General features: G+C 37.6%; 1 protein-coding gene across 6 annotated transcripts in view; it reads right to left on the bottom strand.

Moving 5' to 3' along the window:
* Positions 1-26015, bottom strand: part of LOC129762815 (uncharacterized) — a 469094-nt gene that overhangs the window by 282097 nt on the left and 160982 nt on the right. For all 6 annotated transcript variants that reach the window (XM_055761388.1, XM_055761379.1, XM_055761363.1 and 3 more), the window contains exon 2: positions 12076-12879. In XM_055761388.1, coding sequence (XP_055617363.1) covers positions 12076-12321 — 246 coding nt within the window. In that variant the 5' untranslated portion in view covers positions 12322-12879. The remainder of the gene's footprint in view (positions 1-12075; positions 12880-26015) is intronic.

Genomic DNA, 26015 nt, shown 5'->3' on the forward strand with positions numbered 1-26015 from the left:
GGAACAGATCTGGTAATAAACGAATTTCGACAAAGATTTTGGATGAGGGATCTCCGAAGGACCGTACAAGGAGTCATTCAACGATGCATCTTATGTGCCAAAGCGCGGCCCAGACGTTTACAGCAACGAATGGGACAACTGCCCTCGCCCAGGGTAAATGAATCAGTAGCGTTCACTCACACGGGAGTGGACTTATGTGGGCCATTCGAAGTATATCTCAATCAAAAATCGAAATGCAAGACCACAGCATATGCTTGCATCTTCATATGTTTTGCGACCAAAGCAGTTCACCTAGAAGTCGTCGAAGATCAGTCGACGGCAGCGTTCATATCAGCACTTCTCCGTTTCACATCAGTGAGGGGAATACCCGAGGTTATTTACTCCGACAATGGGCGGAACTTTGTCGGGGCCAGCAGAGAACTCAATCGTTTACGAAGAATATATAACAATGAAGTTTTTCAAAACAAATTAGTTGATATTGCGGCAACTCACAGAATAAGATTTTCATTCATTCCACCCCGAAGCCCCAGCTTTGGAGGACTTTGGGAAGCGAACATAAAGGTAGCCAAGCGGCTCTTTAGTGCAGCGGCCAGAGGAGCACAGCTAAACATCATGGAATTGCAGACACTGTTCTACCAAGTGGCCGCAATAATGAATTCGCGACCACTCACACCTGTTTACACGACGCCAGATTCACCGACCGCGATCACACCCGGTCATTTTTTGATAGCACGCCCAATGCTAGCCGTGCCCATCCCTACGCAGAGTGAGGATGGAAGCAATCTCACAACCAGATGGAAACGAGTACAATCGCAGCTCGAACAATTTTGGAGAAGATGGAGAGACGAGTATCTCCACCAGTTACGTGATTATGCAAAATGGACCAAGCAACAAGCCAACGTTAAGGTAGGCCAAATCGTATTGATCGGAGACGATCACCTTCCCGTAGCAAGGTGGCCTATGGGAATTGTCACACAAATACACCCTGGAAATGATGGAGTAGTCCGAGTGGCAGTAGTGCGAACCGCTACCGGAATTTACAAACGCAACGTGCGAACACTTGCTCCTCTACCAGTCGAGGAGCACACCATTCAACCCATTATAGAAGAGTATGACAACACAGCTGATAACGAACAGCAATCTCAAGCCGAAGCAATCGAACTAGAAGACGATCCCCCTCCCCAAGCACCCCAAATGATTTGGGACGGTAGACTACGCCCTCGTCCCAAAGGGGGGAGAAAATGGAAGTACACGAAATCAGATTGGGTGACGACCCTATGAAAAAATTGACAATGCAAATTTCCGCTGATAATAGCGAGACCCGAAATTCCAAACGAAGTGGTTTCACACGCTCGAGTGCTTGGGTCAGCGATTAAGACCCTCCTCGATGCAATAAAATGCGCCACAATGTAGGGAACATTACGAGTTCCAAGAAAACGCGACAATTAAAAACAAGTATAATGTTCGGCAGCGATAAGATCGAGAATACCATATCGATGCACGACGTCGCATCATATTCCATAGACGGGGCATTCATCGTGGCGATGGTGATCGCCATCATTTACTACCATTGGAGGAGAAACACGAAACGACTGCGCGAACTGGAAGGGGCGCAGCGGAGGATCCGACTCGATAGTGTGAATGCTGTATAATCAAAATAATGCGAACGCTGTATAATCAAACGCACATTTTGTGCTGACATGGAGAAACAAGAAACACCCAAGTGACCTAAGCAATGTAAAATTTAAGGAAATACAGTTCAGTCTAAAACCGACCGTGAAGGAGTTAGTACTTAGTCCGAAAGCCGTATTGGGCCACTATGGCCCAATACTAACATCTTAATTTTAACGAACAACACTTGACCTCATCTTCTCGAATGGCACGCTCGTGAGCAACGGTTCCGTATCCGTCACCCGGGAACCGATAGTTCCGATTGATCGCTATCATCCTGCCTTAATTTATTCTGTGGAATGCAAACCGCCTGTCCAGTATGAAGAAGCTTATGACTTCGAAAGGCTCGACTTCCGCCGAGCTGATTACGACGCTCTGAACCAATTACTATCACAAGTAGGTTGGTCGGAAGTTTTCCAATCCCTTGATGTCGATAGTGCCACCAACAGCTTCAACCATATTCTTATGAGTTGCATAACACAGACTGTGCCACGTAGCAGACCACCAAGAAATCCCGCATGGTCTAATGATCGTCTTCGAACACTACGCAAAAGGCGCGTCAAATTTTGGAAACTCTTCTGCCGCCAAAGATGTCCCATCCTTAAACGTCAATTCAATGAGGCCAGTCGAATATATCGTGGATACAATCGCTTTCTATACAAACGTTACGTTAAGAGAAGACAGGACGATCTTCGCCGAAATCCAAAACGGTTCTGGAGTTTTGTAAATTCTAAACGCAAAGAGTTCGGGCTGCCAACCGTTATGCATCTTGGAGATTCGTCGGTCAAAACTCCACAAGCGAAGTGCGACCTATTCGCGCAACATTTTAAAAGTGTTTTCGTGAATAGTATTCCTACTGAGGACGAAAAGACAACAGCGATCAATGGAACCCTTAGAGACGTTATTGATTTCGACGTTTTCGAAATTACCGAAGAGATGGTAGAGTCTGCGATAAATAAAATCAAGTTCTCCTACAATCCCGGGCCAGATAAGATTCCCTCTTGCGTTTTTAAGAGATGCAAGACCTTGGTGCTACGACCTCTTCAAATTATTTTCAATCGCTCTCTCCAACAACAAAAACTTCCAACTGTCTGGAAATCGTCATATATGATTCCTATGTTCAAGAAGGGCGACAAAACCGACATCTCGAACTACCGTGGCATAACATCGTTGTCGGCGGGATCAAAATGTCTAGAATCTATTGTGAATGCTGTCTTGTTTAGTTCATGCAGAAGCTACATTAGTGCTTTCCAGCACGGATTTTATCCAAAGCGATCAGTAGAGAGTAATCTTTGCGAATTCACTTCGACTTGCATCGGTGCGATGGACGACGGATTACAGGTGGATGCAGTGTACACGGATATCAAAGCTGCTTTCGACACCGTAAATCACGAAATCCTACTGGCTAAACTATTTCGACTCAGAGTTTCGGAGAGAATGTGCAACTGGCTTCATTCGTATCTGCGCAACAGGCAACTTTGCGTCAAAACTGGATCCTGTGAATCGGCGCTTTTCTCGCCACGTTCCGGTGTACCACAAGGCAGTAATCTAGGTCCATTGCTGTTCACACTGTACTTCAATGATGCGGTAACTCCTCTGCGAAACGGTGGGCTACTGATTTATGCTGACGATCTTAAAATTTTTCTAATTGTTCAAAATGAAGCTGACTGCAGAGAGCTGCAGGAGCTCTTGGATCGTTTTGTGTATTGGTGCACTATAAACTTTCTCGAAGTGAGTGTCGCTAAATGTTCGATTATAACCTTCCGGAGATGTAAAAGGCCTATCATATACAACTACACCATTCGTGGAGAACTACTTGAACGCATCGAGAAAGTTAAGGATCTTGGAGTGTTATTGGATTATCGACTCTCTTTCAAACTGCAATACACAGCTAAAATTGATAAAGCCAATCGTCAATTAGGGTTTACCTTAAAAGTCGCCGAAGGTTTTGTTGATCCCTTGTGTTCGCGTGCTCTCTACTGTTCGCTAGTCAGGCCAATTCTGGAGTATGCATCTGTCGTTTGGTGTCCATTTGAAGCAGTGTGGATTGCGAGAATTGAGTCCGTGCAAAGGAGATTTGTGAGGCGGGCACTGAATAACCTGCCTTGGCGTGACCCGATGAATCTCCCACCTTATGAGGATCGATGCGCGCTGTTGCATATTGAACCCCTTCAAATTCGGCGTGCTATCAATCAAGCTGTATTCGGAGCGAAGATCCTACGGGCTGAAATTGACAGTTCTGAGCTACTGGGTCGCATGCGCATATATGCACCTGAACGAGTTCTGCGATCTAGGCAAATTATCCAAGCTACACGCAGGAATACCCGATATGGCTCACACGATCCAATTAATTTTGTTTGTAGACGTCTTCATGTAGCATACAATTTGTTTGATTTTAATGTGTCTACTTGTACATTTCGTTAACGTTTATTTTCCGCGTGTCCATTTTAATTTATGTAGTAAGTTTCATAAAGACCTTGAGATGCAGAGGAAACACCTCAGCGGTACAATCTGCGTTCAAATTCGAAAAAGCGCCGACGTGACGAGCCAGCAAATCAAAATGAAAATACAACTCCATTGAGTTTTGCTGCGGTTTTGAAAGATGCTAGGAAAACAACAAATGAGAGTGTAGCTGATAAAAAAACTAGTACAAAAAACAAAATTTTGACCAGGGAAAAAGTTTTAATCATTAAGCCAAAAACAACGCAAGAGTCAGATGTTACAAGACAAGCTTTGAAAGAAAATGTTAATCCCAAGGGATTAAATATAAATGGCCTGCGAAACGGGAAAAATGGCGCTGTTGTTGTCTCTGCTATGGATAAAAACTCAATAGAGTTATTGAAGGATAATTTTGAAAAAAAATTGGGTCAGGACTACGAGGTTAAAATACCAGAAGCACTAAAACCGACCATTAAAATAATCGGATTTAGCGAGGAATTAAATGAAAATGATTTAAAAATAACGTTGATGAAGCAAAACCCTTTGTTGCATAAAAATAAGCATTTTCAAGTGAGAAAAATTTACAGTAACAACGCTATGAAATACAATAAATACAGTGCAATTATAGAAGTCGATGGCGATACATATAATAAAATTATGGAAGCCAAGTCAGTATTTTGTGGTTTCGAAAAATGTCGGGTAGTTGATGGGTTGATGGTTCTTAGATGTTTCAAGTGTTGCGAATATGGCCATAAAATTGTCGATTGCAAATCAGAGCTTAGTGTATGCCCAAAATGCGGTAAAAATCATCAATTCAAAGATTGTAAATCCGAAGAAATTCAATGTTCCAATTGCACCAAAATTAAAAATGAGCGAAGATTAGACATAGATACAAAGCATTTTGCTTGGAGTACTAACTGCCCTATGTTCCTTCGCAACTACGAAAGGAAAAAGGGGCAGGTGGATTTCTCCATCTAGCCATCCAAGAAAGGAGCATATGATATACTTTACCTGAATGTGGCAGGATTACGCACACATTTCGACGAAATTGAAATCTTGGTATCCAACAAAAAACCGAAAATACTAATATTGGTTGAAACACACTTGACGGTTTCAACCGATCTAAATGGATTCAATGTAGCTGGGTATTCAATGGTAAATTGCTTGTCGAGATCTGTACATACTGGAGGTGTATCTATGTACATTTCGAACCTTATGAAATTTAAAGAAATCTATAATGATACATACGGGGACAATTGGTTTCTAGCTGTAGAAGTCAGAGGATGCAAAATGGCTGGGATATACGCTGGCATATACCATTCGCCTAGTAGTAGCGATAGGGACTTTTTAGAATTTCTGGAAGATTTGTGGCTGCAACACATTCAAATTCATGAACAAAAGAGAATAATCATTACTGATGATTTTAATATTGATTGGGCCGAACGTAAGAAATCTCATGAATTGAAAGCAATCACACAAGCCGCTGGATTCAAACAGAGAATTAATGATCACACCAGAATAACAAGGACAACTTCGACGACTATTGATTTAGTTTTTACTAATTTTGACGATGGTGTTATCGAGATTCTTCATGACAGCAAAATCTCGGATCATGAAACAATTGGTATGATCTATAACTTCTCTGATGTTGAGTTTATCGAAATAAAGGACAAGTTATATAAGTGCTGGAACAATTATTCGAAACGCAAATTGGAATCTGTTTTACAGAACAAAATAATGCCGATTGGAGAACACTCCTCTCTTCATGATGTTGCAAAAAATCTTGAGGAAGCACTTTGCTCTTCAATGAAAAAGATATTGACCCCTAGAGGATCGGGCATTCCAGCACAAAGACAGAGCGGAGACAAAGCTTGGTATACCACTACGCTAGCTTCCATCAGAAGAAAACGGGATCGTTACCTAATAATAGCTAAACGTACAAACAGTATTAAATATTGGGACATGTACAAAGTATGGAGAAATATTTATGTACGTGAACTAAAGAATTCCAAAAATAAATTAATTCAAAGTGAAATAATGGCAGTTCAACATGATCCAAAGAAGCTGTGGAAAAAAATAAAAGATTTGTGTAATCCATGCGGAAGTAAAGATATCGACATTGAATTTGACGGTAATACAGAATGTAATTTCATAACAGCTGAAAAATTGAACAAATTTTTCACGTCAAGTGTGGAGGAAATCCACAATGGTATTGTGCCTCCTACAAATCGACTAAATCTTGCTTTTCCTAGTTTGTCTTCACAATGGAGATGCTTTTGAACCATCAGTATGGAAACACTGAGGAAGGTTGTGATGGATTTAAGAAACTGTGCGGGTGTTGACGATATCAATAAAACGGTATTAGTAGATGCATTTGATTTAATCAAAGAGAATCTACTATATATAGTAAATGAGTCGATGATTCGAGGTGAATGCCCACATAGTTGGAAGAAATCCGTTGTCATACCGATTCCAAAAAATCCGAAATCGACCAAACCAGAAGACCGTAGACCAGTTAATATATTACCAATGTACGAAAAAATCCTAGAAATCGTTGTCAAAGATCAACTTCTGGAACATATAACGGAAAATGAAATACTGGTAGATGAACAGTCTGGATTTAGGAAAAACCACTCTTGTGAAACGGCTCTTAATTTGTTGCTTCTAAAATGGAAACAGGCTATAGAGGAGAAGAAAGTTATTTTGACGGTATTTATTGATTTGAAAAGGGCCTTCGAGACAGTAGACCGGTGTAAATAGATAAAACTACTTTCCAGTTATGATGTAACTGGACCTGTATTGACGTGGTTTGAAAGCTACTTAAGCGGGCGAACACAAATCACTATTTATAGGGACAGTAAATCATCGGCGGGATCAGTGAATCTGGGTGTGCCTCAAGGAAGTGTTCTGGGGCCGTTACTTTTCTTGCTTTATATCAATGACATCAAACAGGTGTTAAATGACAGCGACGTGAATTTGTTCGCTGACGACACAGCGATATTTGTTGTGGCAGATACATTGCAAGACTGTTACAGAAAAATGAATCTTGAACTACAAAACTTAGATGACTGGAAAAAATTGAAATTAAATATAAGTAAAACGAAATACATAGTAGTGTCGACACGCAGTCTTGATAGTGGCAATCTAAGTATAAGTATAGATGGGCAACCCGTAGAAAGAGTATCATCAATCAAATATCTTGGCGTTATTCTAGACGAAACGCTGCTTTTTGAAGAGAACATTAATTATACTATAAAGAAGGCAGCTCAAAAATATGGAGTGCTTTGTAGAATAAATCGTTTCTTGACTTTTGAAAGCAAAATAACGATCTACAAAGCGCTGATCGCTCCACATTTTGATTATTGTGCATCTGTACTATTTCTTGCAAATAAGAGACAGATGCAAAGAATGCAAATGTTGCAAAACAAGGCTATGCGCCTGATATTGAGATGTGATCGACGAACTCCGCGGAGATTCATGCTAGAATGCCTACAATGGATGTCAGTCAGTCAGCGTATTAAATATTGCACGCTCACGTTTATATACAAAATGACTAATAATATGACGCCGAATTACCTACGAAACACTATAATGTATGGAAGAGACATGCATCGATATAATACAAGACAAGCAAGTGACCTCAGAACCATGAACTTCCGAATGTCGTGTACCCAAAATTCAATTTTTTATAAGGGATATCGACTGTATAATACCTTACCCAATGAGGCAAAGACAGCAACAAGCCTTCGAATGTTTCGTAGTATTTGTAAAGAGTTTTTGAAACATGATTTAAATTTTTGACCTGGTGTGTAATCAATGTTAGTATGTAAGATGACGAAGCTATAACGGATTAATTTTTTTTTTGTGCTTTTGTCTTTTTTATCATTAGACTATGATGATGGTGGTATTTTATTTGTTTGTACTCGTTTTTAATTAATTTATTTTTTTTATACATTTCGAGTAGTCTACAACAGTTTGAGCATCGTGCACGTGAAACGGCATAGAGAAGCTTAATATTGAGCATTGGCTAAAAACATTATTCTGTTTTTAAGAAAATCATATTCTAAGGGATTGAAAGTGGAAATTGCGAACAAGCTAGGGATAGCTCAACCGGAATTCTTGTAAATTTTTCTTTTTTACAGATGATTGACGAGATCTTTCTGTGTTGTGGCAGATCTCATTGCAGATTCTGATTGAAGCGATTATACCCCAATTTGAATGAAGGGCCTGAAGTATCGGCTGGAATTAGGCTTAGGTTTGCTCAGCTGTCTGGTCTCGAAAACGATTAACAGATCGTTGTCGGGTATCCAGTAAAGCGGGATTTCCTTTGTAAATTCAAAGCTGGTATGGATATAGGTATTAGGTTCGATTCCTGATCGGTCAAGGGTCTTCCCAGATTGGAAATTCTCTTGACATGCCTTGGAATATCTAGCGTTCATATAATGCCTTTACTTGCTCTTTCGAGTGACAATCTATGTATATGCTCTTAACTAATATACTGGTTTTGTTTGTATTATAAAAGAAATCCATATATATATATAGTTATCAAAGAAAATTCGTCCAGCTCAAATCGTTGTAGGAAAATAAAGTGGGACCGTCATCATTATTACATAATGAATAGAGTACTGTTTTAGGTGTAGGTGCATGTGTGTGTGTGTGTGTTTTTTTTATCTTTAGACTATGATGATGATGGTATGTTGTTTTTATTATTTTTTTTTCTTCAATTTTTAATAATTTTAGTTATTAGCTTAGTTTAAAAATAATTGTGAAGTCTACAAGAGTTTGAGCATCGCGCGCGTGAACCGGCATAGTAAAATTTGAAATTGAACATTGGCAAAAGTGATTTTTTTTCTTTGTTTTTGTTTTGTTTAATAAGATCGATCCATTCCAAGGGATTGAAAGTGGAAACTGAAAAGAAGCTAGGGATAGCTCAACCGGAATACTTGTAAATTTATCCTTTTAACAGATGATTGACGAGATCTTTCTGTGTTGTGGCAGATCTCATTGCAGATTCAGATTGACGCGATTATACCCCAGGTTGAATGAAGGGCCTCAAGTATCGGCTGGAATTAGGCTTAGGTTTGCTCAGCTGTCTGGTCTCGAAAACGATTAACAGATCGTTGTCGGGTATCCAGTAAAGCGGGATTTCCTTTGTAAATTCAAAGCTGGTATGGATATAGGTATTAGGTTCGATTCCTGATCGGTCAAGGGTCTTCCCAGATTGGAAATTCTCTTGACATGCCTTGGAATATCTAGCGTTCATATAATGCCTTTACTTGCTCTTTCGAGTGACAATCTATGTATATGCTCTTAACTAATATACTGGTTTTGTTTGTATTATAAAAGAAATCCATATATATATATAGTTATCAAAGAAAATTCGTCCAGCTCAAATCGTTGTAGGAAAATAAAGTGGGACCGTCATCATTATTACATAATGAATAGAGTACTGTTTTAGGTGTAGGTGCATGTGTGTGTGTGTGTTTTTTTTATCTTTAGACTATGATGATGATGGTATGTTGTTTTTATTATTTTTTTTTCTTCAATTTTTAATAATTTTAGTTATTAGCTTAGTTTAAAAATAATTGTGAAGTCTACAAGAGTTTGAGCATCGCGCGCGTGAACCGGCATAGTAAAATTTGAAATTGAACATTGGCAAAAGTGATTTTTTTTCTTTGTTTTTGTTTTGTTTAATAAGATCGATCCATTCCAAGGGATTGAAAGTGGAAACTGAAAAGAAGCTAGGGATAGCTCAACCGGAATACTTGTAAATTTATCCTTTTAACAGATGATTGACGAGATCTTTCTGTGTTGTGGCAGATCTCATTGCAGATTCAGATTGACGCGATTATACCCCAGGTTGAATGAAGGGCCTGAAGTATCGGCTGGAATTAGGCTTAGGTTTGCTCAGCTGTCTGGTCTCGAAAACGATTAACAGATCGTTGTCGGGTATCCAGTAAAGCGGGATTTCCTTTGTAAATTCAAAGCTGGTATGGATATAGGTATTAGGTTCGATTCCTGATCGGTCAAGGGTCTTCCCAGATTGGAAATTCTCTTGACATGCCTTGGAATATCTAGCGTTCATATAATGCCTTTACTTGCTCTTTCGAGTGACAATCTATGTATATGCTCTTAACTAATATACTGGTTTTGTTTGTATTATAAAAGAAATCCATATATATATATATAGTTATCAAAGAAAATTCGTCCAGCTCAAATCGTTGTAGGAAAATAAAGTGGGACCGTCATCATTATTACATAATGAATAGAGTACTGTTTTAGGTGTAGGTGCATGTGTGTGTGTGTGTTTTTTTTATCTTTAGACTATGATGATGATGGTATGTTGTTTTTATTATTTTTTTTTCTTCAATTTTTAATAATTTTAGTTATTAGCTTAGTTTAAAAATAATTGTGAAGTCTACAAGAGTTTGAGCATCGCGCGCGTGAACCGGCATAGTAAAATTTGAAATTGAACATTGGCAAAAGTGATTTTTTTTCTTTGTTTTTGTTTTGTTTAATAAGATCGATCCATTCCAAGGGATTGAAAGTGGAAACTGAAAAGAAGCTAGGGATAGCTCAACCGGAATACTTGTAAATTTATCCTTTTAACAGATGATTGACGAGATCTTTCTGTGTTGTGGCAGATCTCATTGCAGATTCAGATTGACGCGATTATACCCCAGGTTGAATGAAGGGCCTCAAGTATCGGCTGGAATTAGGCTTAGGTTTGCTCAGCTGTCTGGTCTCGAAAACGATTAACAGATCGTTGTCGGGTATCCAGTAAAGCGGGATTTCCTTTGTAAATTCAAGGCTGGTACTGACATAGGTATTAGGTTCAATTCCTGATCGGTCAAGGGTCTTCCCGGGTTGGAAATTCTCTTGACATGCCTTGGGAGAGTTACTGGGCCTGAAGTGTCGGCTAGAATTAGGCTCGGGGTTGCTCAGCTGTCTGGACTCGAAAGCGATCGCATTAGTAGATCGTTCTCGGGAATCTAGTAAAGCGGGAAATCCGTTGTAAATTCATGGCTAATGCTGTTATAGGCATTGGGTTCGATTCCCGATCGGTCAAGTGTCTTCCCGGATTGGAAATTCTCTTGACATGCCATGGAATATTTAGCGTTTAGATAATGCCCTTACTTGTTCTTTTGATAAACAATCTATGCCAGTGGTACAACCGGACCGTTTTTTGTTTTTAACTAGCTTACTGGTTGATTTGATATTACAAAGAAACTCCTCCATATAATTATCCACAAGATAACTCGTCCAGCTCAAACCTATGTAGGGGAAAGAGGTGGGACCATCATCATTTATTATAAAAAAAAGACCTTGATGTCAAATGATGAATAAATAATAATAAAGACAATAAAGACAATAAATATCACATAAATCACATTCTACGAAACAATTTCTGTTCAAATGAAGGTCATCGAATTTTAAAAGTATGGCATCGAACAGCAAAAAAATCGCACACAAAGCACGACGCTCATTTCCGTCGACGCACAGCACCTGACAGCCTCTTCCTGTCCACATGGACCGACCAACCGACGGATGGATGGATGATGGCCATCGCCATAACAGTGGGTGGTGGCGGCGATCGTTCGACGGAATAAAACCAGAAAGTCAATTATCCCACAGGTGAGCGTGAGCGCGCGCGAATAGAATCTCACGGCGTGCAAATATTTGGCGTGAGATCACGACCGGATTCGGATTCCGGACCGTAGAGTTTGAATTATATCACCCACCGTCGTGCGAACAAAAAAAAAGCGATAAACAAGTGGAGAAAAAAATTGGCAAGGAAACAACTCGTTAACGAACAACGTTGGTTGCCTCTCTTCCATGGGCGTTCGGGAACACACTGGCGAATTGTCTGGAAATTCGCGCGCACACATTGGGTCCTTTCGCAGGAAGTCACCCTAATGAAATTGGTAGGTAATTTGGTGCGGTGCAACCAAAAAAAAAACGTACCTGTTGATTTCCAACCTGGAGATTCTGCGTCGGCTGCGTTGTGGTCATCGGAGCTCCCGCGACGATCACTTGCGGCTGGAAGTGTTGTTGTTGCGACTGTTGCTGAGGTGCTCTAGAGGCTTGCGGGGCCTGTTGGACACTGCTGGCGGTGGGCAACGATGAGGTTCGAATCGCGGGAGTTGGAGCACCTTGGGAGAACTGTCTCCCCGCCGCCAGCGTTGGCATCGTAGGATTCATTTCGGCCATTGCTGTGCGTGTGTATGTGTGTATGTGTGTATGTGTGTATGTGTGTGTGTGTGTGAGTTGGAAAATTAACCCGAATGATCAATTTCCGGTCGGTCGATCGAGCACACAGAATTCGAGAGATAGAGAGAGATCTCAGGGGGGTCTCGGAACGGTGACGTAATTTGGAACACGCACTCTTGGATTAATCCCCGACGGCGGCTACATTATAGCGATCCGCTATTATGCAGTAATGCGTGCGCGCCTTTGGGTCTCCGATTGGGCTCTGTAATCGGGGCTTTTACTGGGCTTCCAACGGTGATTCACGACCAACGGACCAAACCATCAGCATCATCCTCATCATCATCATCGTTATAATTATCATCTTCGGTTATGCGCACGCGGGTGATGTAGCGTTCGGGGGTATTACGTCGAGACCTTTGGGATTCGCTCCTCCATAAGCCTATTATGGGGTCTACTTATCTCGGCTCAGCGCGTGTGTGAGGTGAGTGTTTCAGTACATGGTGACACCCAAATATGGAACCTTTTCGAGCAGGAGTTCGCCGCCGCGTAAACAGTTGCCTAAGGGAAACACAAAATGGGAAAATATTCAATTAGCGTCGGCGGTAAAGGCCAAAACCATAAAATGCAACGCATGATGCATAATTCCAGTTCCATTAAATAATTAGTTGACGCTCGAAGTGTGTGCGCGTCCGCGTGATTAAAAAACAATTATAGGCTCATAAAAGTGGGACAGATTTCTGCCGCAAGAAATGGAACCCCAAACGCGAGCGATATAACTCAATGCCTTTATTGTTGTTGTCGATTAAAGTGATTTGTGAGACGCGGCGAGAGTCAACCGCAAGCGGTGAAAAGTATGCTTTCCAATCCAACCGATTTCAAGATCATCGCCGCCATAATGATGTGACCACAGAATGTGGTTTATTGTAATGCTGAGGGCCGGGTTTGCGCTCAAAATGGGTATGTCTCATTGGCAGAGGGGTTGATAAGATCTAGAGGTTACCGCAATGAGCCGCGGCAGCAGCTACTAACTACACAATGTATTACAGTGTGTAACTATAAACGACCGCGCATTTCAGCAAGACGATGATCGCTGGTGGCAACTTAATTGGACTAATATTCTGGCCAACGATCGTGTCGTAAAATTGCTCCGGCCATGGGTTCATTTTTCTCTCTTTCTCACGTTGGTCACGTTTTTTCGACGCAGCTGCAGCCAAGAATCTTTCGGTAAGCTGTTTAGACGCAAATGCGACAGATCAGTTTTTCTCTCTTATGCGATAAACGCGTATAAACGCAGAGACGTCCGAGACTCGGGGAGCTTAACTTAATCCGTGACATGGTTGGATCATTTAATAAGGTTTCGTTAGACCTAGTCTGAGAAACATACGAGGCAAATTTCATACCATAAGATTCAGTGCAATGTAATTCTACATAAAACTTGTCATCTAACATTGAATCTGAATAAACAAAAATTACAGTGAATAAATTAATAAATCAAAAAAATAAAAAATAAAAAATGCAAATTTATATTTTAAAAACAAAAATTTAAATTGAAAGACAAAATTTGTTTTAGCAATAACACATAAAAAATTTGAGCATTGAAAAAAAAAATTAAAATCTGATCCTAAATTTGAGTTCGAATCTTAATCCCTAGCGCAATCTGAATCAAAACTTACGTCTGAATTTGAATCTGAATGAGAACCTGAATTTGAATCTAGGTCATGACCTGAAAAGTGAATCTAGAGTCAGAAAATGAAGCTATAAATAAATTTGGAATATGAATCAACAAAAATTATAGTGAAAAGTAGAAAGCACAAGAAATAAGAAAACTAAAGTAAAGAAAAACAAAATCAAAATAAATAAAAAGTATTTTATCAATTTGAAAACTCCACCAACAAAAAATCGCAAAGTTTGGAAATAAAGATTAAAAAGTTAACGCAAACACAAAAATAAAAAAATTATTATTGAATTTAAAAATTCGTGTTGACGAAAACATGAAAATTACGAATACTTCACGAATACATGAAATACGTTAACATGAAAATTCAAAATCCCAAAAACCCAAAAAAAAAAAATTGGAAAAGTTCAATTGGGTTTTTTTTTTGATTTAAAAGAATGAAAAACTCAAGGCGAATTCAAAAATATTAAAAATAACAAAAGATCAAAAATTCTAAACAATAATTTGAAGAAAAAAATATCAAAAGTTAACAAACGAAAAAATATAATAAAAAAAACAAGTTGTTTTGAAAAAATGAAAAAGAAAATAAAATTCTTTATCTGATTTTTAGAATTCTTTTTCAGATTCAGATTCGAATTCGGATTTTTAAATAAAAAATCCTATTTAAAGCTGAAGTTTGATGTATTGAAAAACTCGAAGAGAAAAATATAAAGAAAATTTATTAAAATTTAAAACATTGGAATAAGAAAGTCAGAATCTATATTCGAATGTATGTAGAATTTGAACGTAAAGAATCTACAAAATATAATTACAAAGTAATAAAAAATCCTATTGGAGAAATAAAAAACCACGTTTCATCAAAAATATTAACTTAATTCCCTGAAATCGAGGTAAAGATTTTTTGGAAAAACTTTGGAAAACTCAATAAAAATAATTGGGAATATTTTTTTTAAAATTTTATATTAATCATTGTTATTTAATTTTATTTTTTAATTCATAATTTATAAGATCTTAATTTGTGCTCCCGTGGCCGAGTGGTTAGCGTCATAACTAACATGCCGGGTGTTCGGGTTCGATTCCCGTTCTGGTCGGGGGAATTTTTCGTCAAAGAAATTTCCTCCGACTTGCACTGTGATCACGCGTATTCTAGAGCTTGCCACTCAAAATGCATTCAAGGCGTGTTATTTGGCATAGAAATCTCAACTAAGTACTAATAAAAATGACGCAAGTAATACTACGTTGAGACGGCGAAGTTCCTCTAGGAACGTTAGTGCCATTGGAGAAGAGAGAGAGAAGATCTTAATTTGATTTCAGAGAATTAAGTTAATATTTGTAATAAAACATGTTTTTTGTATTTCTTTGAAGGAATTGTTGATTTCATGTTTTTTTTCTTATTCATATTTTTTTATTTGAGTTGAGTTTTTTTTTATCCCATTTATTTATTTATTAGGCTCATTAGAATTTTTTCTGTAACAGAGCCGGGTTTTTATCGTATGTACATTTTTATTATATGTACATGATATGTTAATGTTTCTATAAATTGTAAATTACACAGTAGCAGTAGTAGCCATTTAGGCGTTAGATTTTTCTGTTCCATTACATTATGGTAAATTACACTGTAGTAGCCATTTAGGCGTAAGAGTTGCAGTGACCCTCTCCCACGAATAGAACATCTCAGATAATTTCAATATGAATAAGTATTTACAATAAGAAAGATTCCTACTGAAGATAGGGGAGAATCCAACCAATGATTTTCCAACAGGAACGATGGAATTTTCCATACTGTGCAAGTTGAAAATTCCCTACACATAGCAGGTAGCCAGTAAGTTAGTTCTAACGTTTTTAGAGTTCTGTACATCCTCACAGAGGGATCGAGGATTAGAGAGAAAAAATAAATCAGTTAGTAGTTGAACATCGAAAAGAACAGTTGTTTCTCTCGATAGAACAAAAAAGAAAAGTGCCCCAGACCGCTCGGGCGTTACAGGGTATTCTATCTATTCTTCCGTTGTTCAGCAGACCGGACAGCGGAGACAGTTGATATTAATCATTGTTGGGTTATTCATAGAACAGCAGCCCGATGTTTCTTGCAGAGCAGAGCAGTTATATGGATGAATCGTTCTTTTTTCGACCGTGGATCGATCTCCATCGCTGATGATTGTTGCGTGGACGTAGTTATTCTATAATAACACAAAGATGGTCAATTGAGGGCCCTGAGTTTGAACTCACGATCGATCGCTTAGTAAGCGAACGCGTAACCAAGTGGCTACGAAGACCCCCTGAGTTGAGTTTGAGTTTGAGTTTGGGTTAAAATATGGAAAATCGAAATTTTAAAAAGTTTGAATTGAAACACTAGAAAAAACAAAAATTGAAATAATTTTTAAAGAAATGAGGTACAGAAAGGTTCAGAATAAATCTGAATTTTACAAGAAATCAATTTCAAGCTGATCTCGACTCTGAATAAGAATATAAATATGTATTCGAATTTGGAATCAGAAATGAAAATATGGAATCAGGATTTTTTTGTCGGTAATTTAAATCACAATCTATCAAAAAAATACAGTGAAGAACTTTAAATTCAAACACTCAAAACATAAGGTTTTGTCATTGAACTGAAATAAAAATGTTTTAGAAAAGTTTAAACCTCAATCAAAAAAATTTAAAGTATTTTAATGAAATTGTTAAACCTTTTTACAATTTTGAACGAAATAAGAAATAGAAAGAGCTTGAGCTTGAGCTTGACCTTGGGTAGACTGTACAATTCGTAGTTGCTCTCCGTGATTGACCTGAACCAACCAAATTGCCCAAAGAACACACAGAATGACGCTTGGGACTAGCAAATCATTCTCGTTGTGCAATTTTCGGTGATTCGAGCTTTAAATGGTCAATAGCGACGCCGGCCACGTCCTTACAGTCACCAGGGGAAGGGAAGGAATGTTAGTATGATAATCGCCGCCCGAAGGCCAGAAGGGTCGCCTCTATAACGTGGTTCCCTAGCGATTATCATGAGAGGGATAGTTGTTAGTGGGCAGAGGTAAGAATCAGGATTCACTGTGGTAAGTGATGTGATTATGTAAACGCTAACTATCGACCACTCCGCGAAACAAAAATCTGAAAATCTCATTTGGGAACAAAAAATCTCAACACGCGGCAAAGATTATCTTTGAGTATCCTGAGAAGGAAAACCTGTAAAATTAAAAAGCGTCGACGAAGAGTTAGCAGTGAGAAACCTGACAAGGTAATAGCCGCAACTCATCTAAAGGTAATCGTCCCGACGAAATGTTTCGTTATTTTTTTTGGTAAACTTTAGAAGGTCACCGAGAAAACTTTCCTAGAAACAATTGTACTCTGTATCGATCTTCATTCACGGTGACGGAGAGCTATCTTTGGAAAACCTAAGAAGGTCACCGAAAAAAACTTCTCCGGAAACACAGGTCCCGGAGACATTTTCCGTTATTCATCGCGCGTACGCTTTTGCGCCGGTTCGATTGGTCCCAGAGGAGCTCTCCCGGCAACTCTCCCTCAGGTCTCCGAAAGACCACTCTGCGGCATTGCGATTAGATATCTAATTGCGACGGCGAAGAGCCATTCTCGGGACACCCGAGAAGGCAATCGAGAGAACCCCTCCAAAACCGATCATACTGACGATATATTCCGTTAAATTGAACCATATGATTTGTGATTTTAAATTTTAATTTAATTTTTTATTATTACTACTTATCTTTCATTGCATGGTACACCCTGTGCTATTCTTCTCTTTCTCATATTCTCTCCGAGAAAGCTTCCACTCTTTTCTCCAGAGAATGACATCAACTCTAACATCTGGTATCATGCACTCAACACAAAAAAACTTTATACATATATAATCTATAATCTAAAATATGCAACTAAATATGGATTCAAAATATAAAATGTAAACACTGTCATAAGAAACCACAGTCCATCTGTTAGGGCATGGTGATACAATCACAGCAAAAATTTGATTTCTAATTTCCAAATATTTTGCTAAAAACCACTCGAAACGTAAGCATTTCACACACGCACTTTACTATCGTAAAATTAAAAAAAGAAACTCTTTGAACGAAATAAGAAATAGAAAGATAGAAAAAACCTAAAAATTAAAATTTCAGAAAATGATCAGGCTTGAGTTTGAAAGGTAAGAGATAAAAAAAATTGAAAATATAAATGTTTTGATTGAAATATCAAAATATTCCAAAATACAAAGTCGAAGAATATTACAAATTTAAATTTTGAAATTGCAATCCGAAGTTTGGAATCGAAATCTATCAAAAATAAGAGTCAGAAATTAATTTGAAAATAAAAATTCAACAAAATAAAAAAAAAACAAAAAAAATACGAAATTCATCTTGAAAAATTGCAAGACTCAAAAATGAGAAGAAATATCAAAAAGCAAGTCCCAAGAATATAATAAATAATACATCTTATATTCATAAATAAAATTAAAATATTTCAAAGTTATAATCGAAAAAGTTAAAAAGCTAAAATGTTGGAAAATTAAAAAAAAACGAACCAAAAAATTTAACAATATATTAACCCATTTTAGGCCATGTGTTCGAAAAATCTTTGATAATTTTTCATGTCTTTGGACAGGAACCATATGGTAATGTTTTTGCACCAAAAGATAGCTTAATTTATTAGCTACCACTTATATCGATTTCATTCAATTTTGAGTAACTTTATTGGGTAGTAAATGCGATTTAAAGCAAGTATGTTTGGAAGGTGTTTTCAATTTCGATTAAAAACCCCAATAAAATACAAAAATATGTGAAGTTTTCTACAGTATTCCTTTGATAAAAGAACATACATTGTGATATAGAGCGAAAATCATTCGATTGAGCCGCATACAGGAAAATAATGGCCGGGGAAATTGAGTGTTAGAAAAATCGAACGTTGGCCATAAGGAACATTCTTTTCTGCTGAATCAACACCAACACATCCAACCTTCGCTGCGCATTTTGATTTGTTTTTTTAAAAGACGGATGGTTTCTCATTTATTCTTGTATTTTCAGTTGTGAATGTTTGCAAATATCGATTAATTTAGCAAATATTATTGAAAATCTGTATGGCAGCACGTAGAATTTCTTTTGTGGGGGAGCTGGAGGAAATGATCAGTACGTGTAACGAGGATTCTAATGAGATTGTTTGTGTGAATATTCTTCCACCGGACCGAATAAGAACCTCCCATCCCTCTTTGCCATTGTTTTTAGCAGTACTCTGGTACTTTGCAGGTTTTGGAAAATGTTGATTTTTTCGGGAAATGGATAATTGGACAGACTAGTTTTTAAGCATTGACATTTCTCCACAGTTAACAATAAAAATAACAGCATATGCTTTCGTTTGAAAGAAAAAGCCTGTCAGTTATAAGTTAAAATTACATGAAATAAGAAATGCTACATCTCACCTTAGGTGGATTAATTTGGATTTATACTTAGAGACCTCCATTCTCCTGTTTTTGTTCTTCCGTGAATCCAAAATTGATGCATTTATGAATACCGTATATTTGCTTATTGAAGTGACTTTTAGTTCGCAGTATGTTTGTACATGCAAAAAAAAAGTGCGGGTTTCGGCCAATGTTCGATTTTTCAACAGTCATTTCCCGGAAAATGGAAGATGGGAAAAAAATAATTCTTGAACATTGGAGTTCCTTTAGCGTTAATAATCGAAAATACAACAATGGCTTTCGTCAAAAAATAATTTTTACAGCTTGATCGTTAATGGGTTTAAATTAATATAAATACAAAACTTTTAACCATTCAGATAATCTAAGAAGGTGAATGTAAATCACACTCTGGATGCGGATTTGAATATAAATCTAAATCGCATAAAATTCTGAAATGAAAAATTCCAAAAATACAAAAATTGAAGAGTTGAAAATTTTAGAAAAGTATATTTAAAAAATTGCGTTAAAAATACTAAAAATCCAAAGATTAAATAGTTTGATTTGAAATAATTAAATATTGAAAATGGCGAAACAGGAAAATTCAAAAATCGAAAAAACACAAACATAAAAAATAATACAAAAAATTTTTGAAATATTAATTGGTATTCGACTCTGGAATCTGAAATTGGTTCTGAACCCTAAATTAGTCTATGAAATCAGAATCCCCAAAAATTACAGTTGAAACCCAAAAACTAAAATTGAAGCAAATTGAAAATTGAAAAATTAAAATATTTACTTTTATCAAAATCTAGGTTGATGAATGTGAGTGCGAATGTGAGTGTGAACATTGTCAACATATCCTTATATCTCATCCTTTTCCTGAAACAAAATGTCACCCTTCTAAACTCGAGCAAGCCGCGAGTAATCGGTTCTCTACTTCATTAACATTAGAATTAATAAAAAATGTTTATATATACTTGTAACTATACGGATAGGAGTTTGGCTCCTTTAAACTTATGTAACTGAGCCTGTAAAAATAAACGATTTAATAAAAAAAAAAATCTAGGTTTTGAAAGGATGAGTGGTTTTTTATATCATTTGAAAAATTCAATCAAAAGTTCCGAAATTTTTCTGAAAAAGTAAACGAAAACAAAAATTGTAATTTGAAATTGCCAATTGAAAAAAAAATAAAAATATTAAAGAAAACAAATTTAAATTTGTAAAAAAAAAATATTTTGTTTTATTTAATGTTGTGTAAAAATAGAAAAAAAATAGAAAAATAATTGAATAAATTCAATGTTTATTTGTTTGACACTTTTATGAATTTTAATTCTAAAATTGAAATACTCAAAAATTTTAAATTTTTTTAAGGAAAAAAATGTAAAACTCAATCAAAAACTTCGAAAAATTAAAAATAAACTTAAATCCATAAAATTTTAAAATTGGAAAAAATCCAGCAAATGAAATTAAAAAAAAAATCGACAAACCATTACCAAATATTTATTTGAAAAACTGAAAATTGGAAATGTAAAATTCGACGATGAAATTTTTATTAAGAACGTTCTGATTCTAAGATTATGACTCTGAGATCCAGATAGAAAGATTCCAATTCGACGGTTCTGAAATTCTGATGCTCAGATTCCAATACTTAGCTTACGATTCTTAGATTATGATTATGAGATTCAGATAGAAAGATTCTCATTTTATGATTCTGAGATACAGATTTTGAGATTCTGGCTCACAAGTTCCAATTGTATAATTATGATTTTTGTTCAGGGATCCAGATATAAAGATTCCCGTTCTACGATCCTAAGATTCTCATTCTATGATTCTGATTTAGAGGTTCACATAGAAAGATTCTCGTTCTGACATTTTGAGATCCAGATTTTTAGATACTCATTCTTAGATTCCGATTCTTGTTCTGAAATTATGACTCAAATATTCAGATAGGAAGATTCCCATTCTGCGATTTTGAGATTATGATCCTAAGGTTCAGATAGAAAGATTCTCTTTTTGAGATTCTGAAATACATATTATGGGATTCTGGTTCACAAATTCCAATTTTATGAGTATGATTTTGATTCAGGGATCCAGATAGAAAGATCCCAGTTCTGCGATTCTAAGATTCTGATTCAGAGGTTCGGATAGAAAGATTCTTGTTCTGACATTTTGAGATCCAGATTTTTTGATACTCATTCTTAGATTCGGATTATTATGCTTCTTGTTCTCAGATTCTGACTCAAAGATTCAGATAGAAAAATCCCATTCTGTGATTCTAGGATTCCGATGCCCAGATTTCAATACTAAGGTTCCGATTCAAAGATTATAATTCTGAGATTCAAATATAAAGATTCTCATTTTGTGACTCTGACATACAGATTTTAGGATTCTGGTTCACAAATTCCAATTCTATGATTATGAATTTTATTCAGAGATCCAGATAGAAAGATTCACATTCTACGATTCTGTTTCTGAGATTCTGATTCAGAGATTCAGATAGAAGGATTCTCTTCTCTGAGATCTAGATTTTTAGATACTCATTCATAGATTCCGAGTCAAAAATTATGATTCTTGTTCTGAGATGCTGACTCAAAGTGTCAGATAGAAAGATTCCCATTCTTCGATTCCGAGATTATGATTCCCATATTTCAATCTTGAGATACTGATTTTGAGATTATGAGATTCCGATAGAAAGCTTTTTTTGAGATTCTGAGAAACAGATTTTGGGATTCTGGTTCACAAATTCCAATTCTATGAGTATGATTTTGATTCAGGCATCCAAATAGAACGATTCTCATTCTACGATCCTAAGATTCTGATTCTGAGATTCGAACGATGAAATTCTGATTCAGAGGTTTAGATAGAAAGATTCTGACATTTTGAGATTTTTTGAAACTCTGCTGACTCAAAGATTCAGATAGAAAGATTCTTTTTTTTTGTGATTCTGAGATACAGCTTTTGGGATTCTGGTTCACAAATTCCAATCATAGGATTATGATTTTGTGAATGATTGTTATGACTATGATTCAGGGATCCAGATAGAAAGATTCTCATTCTGCGCTCCTAAGATCCTGATTTTGAGATTCGAATGATGAGATTCTGATTCAGAGGCTCAGATAGAAAGATTCACGTTCTGACATTTTGAGATCCAGATTTTCAGACACTCATTCTTAGATTCCGGTTCTAAAATTATGATTCTTGTTCTGAGATTCAGACTCAAAGATTCAGACAGAAAGATTCCCATTCTGTGATTCTAGGATTCTGATGCTCAGATTTCAATAGTGAAGTTCAGATTCTGAGATTCAGAAAGAAAGATTCTTATTTTGTGATTCTGAGATACAGATTTTGAGATACTGGTTCACAAATTCCAAATCTAGGTTTATGGCAGGAAGATTCCTATTCTGCGATCCTTAGATTCTGAGAATCAGATAGAAAGATTTCCATTCTGTCATTCTGAGATAAACATTGTTAGATATTCGTTCTTAGATTCTGATTCTTGTTCTGAGATTTTGACTCAAAGATTCAGATATGATGATTCCCATTATGCGATTCTAAGATTCTGATTCTCATATTTCAATCCTGATTCTCATTTTGTGGGTCTGTGATTTTCATTCACAAATAATGTGGTTGTTCCAGAGATTTAGATAGAAATATTCCCATTCTGTGATTCTATGATTCTCCTTCTGAGATACAAATGATGAAATTCTGATTCAGAGAATCAAATGGAAAGATTCTCATTCTGTGATTTTGAGTTTCAGTTTTTGAGATTCTCACCCACAGATTCTAGGATTATGGTAATGATTCAGAGATTCAGATGCAAAGATTCCAACAATGCAATTCTCATGTTATGATTTTGAGACTCCAATTAAAGGGTTGTGACTCTAAGATTCAAATATTTTTTTTTATCCCATCCGTTTATTAGGCTCATTTAGCAATTCAGCTGTCACAGAGCCGAATTTATTCGTATACATTTTTATATTTAAGATAACTATTGTTGTATATTATTTAGGCTTAAGATTCCTATCCATCGATAAACATTTCTTTTTTTTTATGTATAACACAGTAGCCTAAACTTAAGAATATTCCAATTCTATCAATACACAACACATGCCGAGTATTCCATTTCTATCGATACACAACACATGCCGCCTTTTTCGGCGTTAGAATATTCCTATTGTTCGAATGTTCACAGTTGGACTGTTCACAACGGGACTGCTGATATGAGGCTTCCATTACTGTGTTAGAATTAGCACCAATTACCGATGCAGCAGATCGTAATGTGAGCGGTAAGGGACTGGGATTACCGACACATGATGATTGTTGCGTGGACGTAGTAGCTAGAATAACACACAAAGATGGTCAGTTGAGGGGCCCTGAGATATTAGCTCATGATCGTTCGCTTAGTAGCGGACACGCAACCAATTAGGCTACGAAGACCCCCGCAAGTTTCAAATAGAAAGAATATATATTGCGATTCTGTGATTCTGGGTCTCAAATTCAGATTCAGAATTTTGCATTTTCCATATACCAAATTCTTGGCATAGAAACGAACCGATCTGGGGCAAAATTAAATCTGAAGCCAAGTATCGTCGAAGTAAGTAGCCGTTGGGCAGTTTCATTAATTCGATTCACTATTGCCAATCCCGCCTTTTGCGCCCACCTCGGCTACCCTCACTTCCAGCCAGCTTGAGATTGTTTGCTTATGTTTCTATCCGGTGTGTTTCTGATCCATTAAATAGAAGCGAAAAAAAAACGCTTCCAAGTTTGTTGCCGCTCCACCGAGCAAAGCGTTTGAACCATACGTTAATACGGTTTAAATTGAGTCCGCCAGGAGCCTCTATAATGTTGGTTGGTTGGATGGTTACACGACGCCTGGTGCATTCAAATTGAATGTGTGTTTACGTTTCAGGGATGTCGAAAAGGGGCGAATGCACCTTGCCTCTAGCCCAGAGTTTTAATCGACCCATTGCTAGCTAGTGCTAATCCGAGCTGCTCTAAGGCGTTCCGCAACGGGTCTCACCAATCGATCGAAAAATGGGACACTCATTTCGATTCCAGTTGATGTGCGGTTCTAATGGGGTTCGGGACTGGACGAATTAAGTGTTTGTTCCAATTATCGGTCTTTCGCATTGAACGCAACGGTCTGCAGCTTCTTAATTGGGATCATTAAGTGCGTAATAAGGTAATTCAAGGAAGCGCACGCAAAACTGATAGCGCTCTCTTTGAATCGGATAATTGGCAATTGCAGCGAACTATTACAGCTTTGGCAATGGCGATGGTCAGCCACGAAAGGGTACCAGGAGGAAGCGAATGAGTGGAGCCTTTCCAATGTTTTAGAGGGTTTCTTTTTTCGACCAACCTTCGAGGTCGATCCAGAGCAATTGGAGATCGCTAAGAAATCGTAATCCGCCGCGATGGTAAAATCGCAAATACCAATCGCGACAGTTATCCACAGCGGAGCAACAACTGTGGCGGCTAATATCATCTGACAAGCGGCCAATTTCCCATCGCGCGTTCCGCGGGCATGGAAATAATGTGTACAAACAACAAGAGTTATTACAGCCACCGATCGACCGACCGACCGACGAAATGCCGCGATTTACCTTTGGCCGGCCAATGTTTGGATCGCCGCCGCCGTCGATTGGTGCGCACTGTAATTTGAAATGTCATAAAGTAAAGACAGGCGGCAGTTCGCAGTTGCAGCAAGTGGCTTTGGGCTTTGGGGCCACGGCAAAATAAAAGATGGACAGCTGAAAACACACAATCCGACAGGCGTTTCTTTTTTCCCCCCGATCTGTCTATCGTGTGCGCGCTATGGGCGTATGTATGGAAGGGTAGCAAATAATCACCTTCTCGGTCTCGGTGAGAGATGGAGAGGCCCAGGCATCGATCGTGATCGCGCCGATTAAGTTGTGAACTATTGAGTCAACGCAGAGGGATTAGCCGAGCCGAGTCTATTAAGCCTCTAATACGATTCTAATCTGGACCGTTGAGTCACTGGCGAGACTTTGGTGAGATTGGTAGAGCTCGGGCAAAGCTCTCTTGGTTGACGCGATTAAGAAGGATTGAGGTTATGCAACGCTCCGTGATTAGCTGCCGCTGCTGCTTATTACCACGAAAATTATTAATAAACCCTTTCCACGGAGCCACTCCTGGGGGCTGTTGCAGCAAATCACAATTTCTAATTCGTGTACGTTCTCTCTGTGTCCGTGCTTTGCCCCGGGTACAACTTTTTTCAATCAACGCCACTGATTTGTATAATTTTTTCTCTACCTTTTCTTTTTCCATTAGCAGTTGACCTTTTCAGGGCCCAAAGCGCTCTACACTAAATGCTGTTTTATAGCGATGTAAACTGGCCATAAAATTAACACCGTTCGACACAACCGCGCATATATATGCATACGAATGTATCACCGCGGAGTTTTTTTTTCCGATTTTTTTTTCGTTCAGTACTTCGTATTTCCCGTTGTTTTTGTGCTCTATGTGTACCCTCCTGACTCCGTCGGTGGTGGCCAATAGTAAAAGTATACACAGTTCCACACGAGAGAGCTGTTCTGCTGTTGTACCGGGACTGCTTACGGCCACAAAAACTGATTAAAATTGCACAACATTTCATAACTC

Source organism: Toxorhynchites rutilus, chromosome 1 (genome assembly GCF_029784135.1).
Source record: "Toxorhynchites rutilus septentrionalis strain SRP chromosome 1, ASM2978413v1, whole genome shotgun sequence".
Classification (NCBI taxonomy): Eukaryota; Metazoa; Arthropoda; class Insecta; order Diptera; family Culicidae; genus Toxorhynchites; species Toxorhynchites rutilus.